Genomic DNA, 5,464 nt, shown 5'->3' on the forward strand with positions numbered 1-5,464 from the left:
AATTTGGCTAACATGTTTAACATGTGTATTTTCAGTATTTTATGTAAGGCTTACTAAATCACTACATTGTATAAAACCAAAGAATTTTGGGCGAATGAGGAATCGGCATTTGCGAAATTATGTATTTTATAATGGCTATAATCACACGGTTTTAATTATTAATTTTCAGCGAACATTTCTGATCTTAATCACTGGTATATATTACATATACTGATACATTCTTATTCTGAGATTATATCTACATTTTACATGAAGGCGTGAGCATTGATTATAATCTTGTATTAGCACGCAGAAAATCCAAGAAACGCAATTGTGTATTTCAATAACAAGCTAAACGTATAATTATATTTTAATTATCGTTATTGTACATTGAAGATTGTAAGACTTAAAAACCTAATGGAATTTATTATCAGGTTTAATATCTTATAATTGTGTTTGTTCATGATGTAGTATAAATATGTAGGGATTCATCAGTCTATTAATTTTACATAGCAAAAAGAAGTATTATATCATGGGTGTTGTTTTTTGTTATGTGTCTTAATTGTATTTTATTTAATGTATTCATAAATAAGCAAATTAACGAATAAGCAATAGTATTAGAATTAATTCAGGTTTGAATAAAAACAACGAAATAAAAATCCGAAATAATATATTAACTAAATTATTAACTAAAAGAAGTACAATAATAATCACAGTTTTTAGGTTCATTAACAATTAAAACGCATCGTTACATTCTTTAATTTTTCTCGAAACAATAATGTGAGTTTTATTTTCCATAACTACCCGCATGGGCACTAGCTGATGCTGAAGCACTGGCATATGCGGAGCTGTGGGCAGAGCTACCTGAACCGCATGAGCTGCATCCTCCACAACCACCGGAGGCGCAGCTTTTCCCACCGGCACCACCCTGACTTCCGGCACCACCCTGACTTCCGGCACCACCCTGACTTCCGGCACCAACATAACCACCGGATCCTCCATAACCACTACCGCCAGATCCTCCTAATCCACCTCCAATTCCACCTCCGAGTCCACCTCCGGCTCCACCTCCAAGTCCACTTCCAGCACCGCTTCCATAACCACTAGATCCACCAGCTCCACCGCCGTAGCCACCAGATATTCCACTGCCTTTAGATCCGAATCCACCAGCTCCACCGGCTCCTCCACCCACACCGCCTCCAGAGCCACCCCCTAGACCTCCTCCAGAGCCACCTCCAAAGCCACCTGATCCTCCAGCACCACCTCCGTAGCCACCAGATCCTCCAAAACCACCAGCGCCTCCATGGCCACCGCCCAATCCAGAACCTCCCCCGTGTCCTCCGCCAAGACCAGAGCCGGACCCTCCAAACCCTCCTCCCGAACCACCAGATCCAGATCCACCAAAACCACCGCCGTTGCCACCGCCTAGTCCTGAGCCGTGTCCACCTCCCGCTCCACCTCCAAATCCACCGGATGCTCCGAAGCCACCGCCATTTCCTCCTCCTAAACCGGATCCGCTGTCTAATCCTCCATTAGATCCACCGTAGATGCCGCCTTTACCACCGCCCAAACCTGAACCTCCTCCAAGTCCACCGCCAGCTCCACCACCGAATCCACTGCCAGATCCGCCACCGAGGCCGCCACCATGTCCGCCGGATCCTCCAAAACCTTTAGATCCATAACCACCAGCGCTTCCACTAGAACTGATACTTCCGCCCAAAGTTGCTGATATACCTAAACCACCTCCAAGACCGCCGCCGTTTCCAGCTCCTCCTCCTAATCCTCCACCAGAACCGCCTCCATGGCCTCCGCCTAATCCGCCTCCTGAACCTCCGCCAACTCCACCGTAAGCAGATCCACTGCTTCCACCAGTTCCACCGTAACTTCCGGAGCCACCAAATCCTTTTCCACCGCCGAGACCACCTCCGACTCCTCCGTCGGATCCAGCCCCGCCACTTCCACTACCACTAAATCCTCCGGAACCTCCCAAACCACCTCCAACTCCGGCACCTAAGCCGCTTCCAGATCCCGCTCCATTACCACCTCCGAAACCTTTACCTCCCCCATATCCGGAACCGCCGCTGCTGTAGCCACCGCCGCCGCCATATCCGCCATTTTCAAGTGTACCAGTGAAAGCGAAGCCTCCAGATTTTCCATCAGGTGATGAAGTCTGAATGAATTTCTCGGTTCCTTTTCCACCTAAACCTGAACCGCCGCCCAATCCAGATCCACCTCCGAATCCAGCACCACCGCCTAACCCGCCGCCACCGCCCAATCCAGCGCCGCCGCCGTGTCCACCTCCCAATCCGCCACCTCCTCCTGCCCCCAATCCGCCGCCTCCACCAGCTCCAAATCCAAGCCCAGCCTTTGCAAGTCCATGGGCTTTATCGAGAATACTATGCACTCCTTGGTGTATAGCACCCAGTCCACCGGCTAATCCTGCACCGGCATCGAATCCGCCTCCTGAACCTCCTCCGAGGCCACCTCCGCCACCACCGCCGCCTCCTCCACCGCCGCCAAAGCCGAACCCTCCGCCGAATCCAAAACCGCCGCCGCCCCCGCCCCCTCCGCTGTATCTACGTACTCTCTCTGTAAAATAATAAGAGAATATTTACTTTGTGCTCATAAAACTTCAATATTTATTTACGTAAAAACAACGGCAATGCAACAAATGAATTCATATAATCTATTTATGAGAGAAAATGACATATTATGGTACAAAAAGCGATCTCTGTCAGAACCCGAGAAATTAAAAACATTTTATTTAAATACAAAACAATAGAGGGTTTTCGACGAACCAGATTTTTATCAATTTAAAGACAACTTTTAAGCAATATATTAGTAAGTACGGTAGAAAACGGAATATTATATATTATGCTATATATATTAGTAATATCCCAGAATAAGAAGTACAAGTAAATATTATTATTATTACAGATTAAACGGTTTTTAGTGTCTAAATCCTCTTTGCATACTTTGAAATGGTTCATTAAATTTTTATCACTTCATAAGTATAAAACAAAGTCACTTTCTCGGTCCCTATGTCCCTATGTATGCTTAAATCTTTAAAACTACGCAACGGATTTTGATGAGATTTTTTTGTAATATTTATTTATTTATTTATTTATTTATAATACTTTATTGTACAAAACAGAAAGAATAGTTTATGCAAAATATAGTATGGCACAATGATATTTTGTACAAAGGCGGCCTTATTGCTAGACAGCAATCTCTGCCAGGCAACCTGGTAGGAAAGGAAATGCAAGAGGTTTTAGGGTTAATGCAAGAAACTAAAAAATATGTCAGAATATAAGAAAAAAAATAAATAAAATACACATGTTTTACATAAATACTATATAAAAATATATACTCTTACAATAAAATACATAAACTATACTAGATAAACAATATATACAAATAGATAGAGTAAAGCAACAGTAAGTTTTATATATAACATCTATGAAACTATTCCGAATTTAACGCGTGCGAAGCAGCGGGCAAAAGCTAGTATAATTATAATTTAATGCGCGTTCTTTCTACTCATTTGTATTTTGAATGAAGATTATATTTAATTGAGCAAAAAGATTTTTCATAAATAATTAATTAAACAAACGTTAATTATGGACTATGTTACAGCACTAATATTAAATACATTGCGACTTCTTATAATCGAATAGATAATAATCAAATTGTTATAATAATATTTACACAAAAGTACACTATATTAAAATTGTTTTAATGTTAGTTTTTTATTGCCATTAGCTTAGCTAACAATTCGTTTTGATCAAGGCGCAATTATATGTCCAGTAATTTTCCGTGATTAATAAATAAGAAAAAATATCGATTTTAGATGTGTTGCTTAATTTTTAACATTGTTAATTAGTATATTGTTTCTACGGGAAGAATATTATAAAACATATTGATGACATATAACCTTATATGAGTCTTCATTCCATGTGTATTTAAGACTTTTATTGGGCAATGCTAATTCTTATTTCAAAATAAATATAATTTAAGCGAGTCCACAAAGAACCAGCGAAATCAATAAAAATTATGTCAATTGGGCCTCCTGTTTGGGAGGTTTAAGAAATAGATATAGAAAAAAAGTGTTAATAATTGTATTTTTAAGCAAGCTATTTGTTAAAACTGATATAGAAAGTAATTTTAATATCATTTTTAGTTGTTACATATCTGTGAGAGTTATGGAATAATCGCCTGTGCATACTCAACGCTTACACCCGGTATATATTATATAAGAACCGTTCTATTACAGTTTAATTTATTATAATTGCTATATTTTTAGATAGTAGTAATGTAGATTTCATTCATTCATATGCTTATGAATTAATATTTGTGTATCGATAAATTGTTTTATTAGGGAAAAAACATTATATTTTTAGTTAAAAGCACAGAAATTAAAGTATTTCATGTTTTCAAAACCTGTCTAGTTATATTTTAACACACTCTTACAATTTTAATAAAAGATTTCAAATTTTGGATTTTCATAAATCTAATCGAATGTTTATTTGTAGCATAATTTGATAACTGTCAAACGTTTGATTTTATTTACTACAAAACAGCGCAATTAAAACAATATTTAGCCCAAAAAAAGATCTTAATGTAAACGCGCTCTGTTTTTGGAAAATTATATAAGTGTTATGTAGTAATGTGGAAAGTTTACCTGTGGCATCTCCGAAAGCCAGGGCAATCCCAAAAACTAAATACAACGACCGCTTCATGGCTGTTTATTCACACACTAACAATGATTTCATCTTTATAATCCTTATATACATGTCTTATTATAATCAAGCCAGGCATAAACAAGTTCACAAGAATACTAAGTACGGGGAAAACTAATGGTTTTTTTGATACAGAACCGTGCGTGCTCGTGTACGCTGATTTTCAGAACTTAAACCAATAAATTATAATTAATTATTGATAAGCCAATGTTATGCAAACACATCTATTGAGTAAATTTCTTTGAAATTATTATAATGGCAATATTACGTTCCATGATAATTCCAAATTTGAATCTCCCGCGTAAATAATATCCTACACTAAATGACACACATTGTTTTTTTAATTTCAAAATTAAAGTAAATTAGAAAATCTGGGAATCGAGACATACTCAGATGTATATACTAATTAAAAAACAAAATACGCCTAAGATGATAAATTAAGTATTTCTAATTGTGGATCTGTTTAGAAAATTGTGTAAATTCTAGGCATGTTACAAATATTTAAACTTATTATGCCTTGGTTGGTAATCAAAGCGGGAAATGGTTTATTTTATTTTATATATGTGTATATGCTGTATAAAGCGTAAATTAAAAAAAACCTTTTAAATTAGTATTAGATTTGTACTTACTAACGAAAACATAGAATAAAGAAAAATCTATGATGATAATTTCCAACTACTATTCAATAGCCCACTGAAGACAGCTGACAATCGATGCTATAATAATGGTGTCTAATAATTCCACTA

At 37.5% G+C, this 5,464-nt stretch overlaps 1 protein-coding gene across 2 annotated transcripts; it reads right to left on the reverse strand.

Annotated features, from left to right (window-relative positions):
- Positions 1-626: 626 nt before the first annotated feature.
- LOC119829239 (glycine-rich cell wall structural protein-like) lies at positions 627-4,793 on the reverse strand. 2 transcript variants are annotated; one of them, XM_038351634.1, is made up of 3 exons: positions 4,661-4,793; positions 962-2,568; positions 627-925 (listed from the first exon to the last, which is right to left on the reverse strand). In XM_038351634.1, the coding sequence occupies exons 1-3, from the start codon at positions 4,716-4,718 to the stop codon at positions 767-769; spliced, it is 1,824 nt and encodes a 607-aa protein (XP_038207562.1). In that variant the 5' UTR covers positions 4,719-4,793; the 3' UTR covers positions 627-766. The 2 variants fall into 2 exon arrangements, with proteins under 2 accessions (XP_038207562.1, XP_038207561.1); XM_038351633.1 differs by having other exon boundaries at positions 627-2,568.
- Positions 4,794-5,464: the final 671 nt, after the last annotated feature.

The sequence above is a fragment of the Zerene cesonia genome, chromosome 10 (genome assembly GCF_012273895.1).
Source record: "Zerene cesonia ecotype Mississippi chromosome 10, Zerene_cesonia_1.1, whole genome shotgun sequence".
NCBI classification, from domain to species: domain Eukaryota; kingdom Metazoa; phylum Arthropoda; class Insecta; order Lepidoptera; family Pieridae; genus Zerene; species Zerene cesonia.

What these genes read in the sequence shown, in the direction of transcription:
- LOC119829239 (XM_038351633.1), bottom strand. Translation starts at nt 4,718, where the DNA reads ATGAAGCGGTCGTTGTATTTAGTTTTTGGGATTGCCCTGGCTTTCGGA. An exon ending in GGCTTTCGGAGATGCCACAG is followed by an intron (nt 2,569 to 4,660) that starts GTAAACTTTCCA and finishes ATTATTTTACAG; the next exon opens with AGAGAGTACGTAGATACAGC.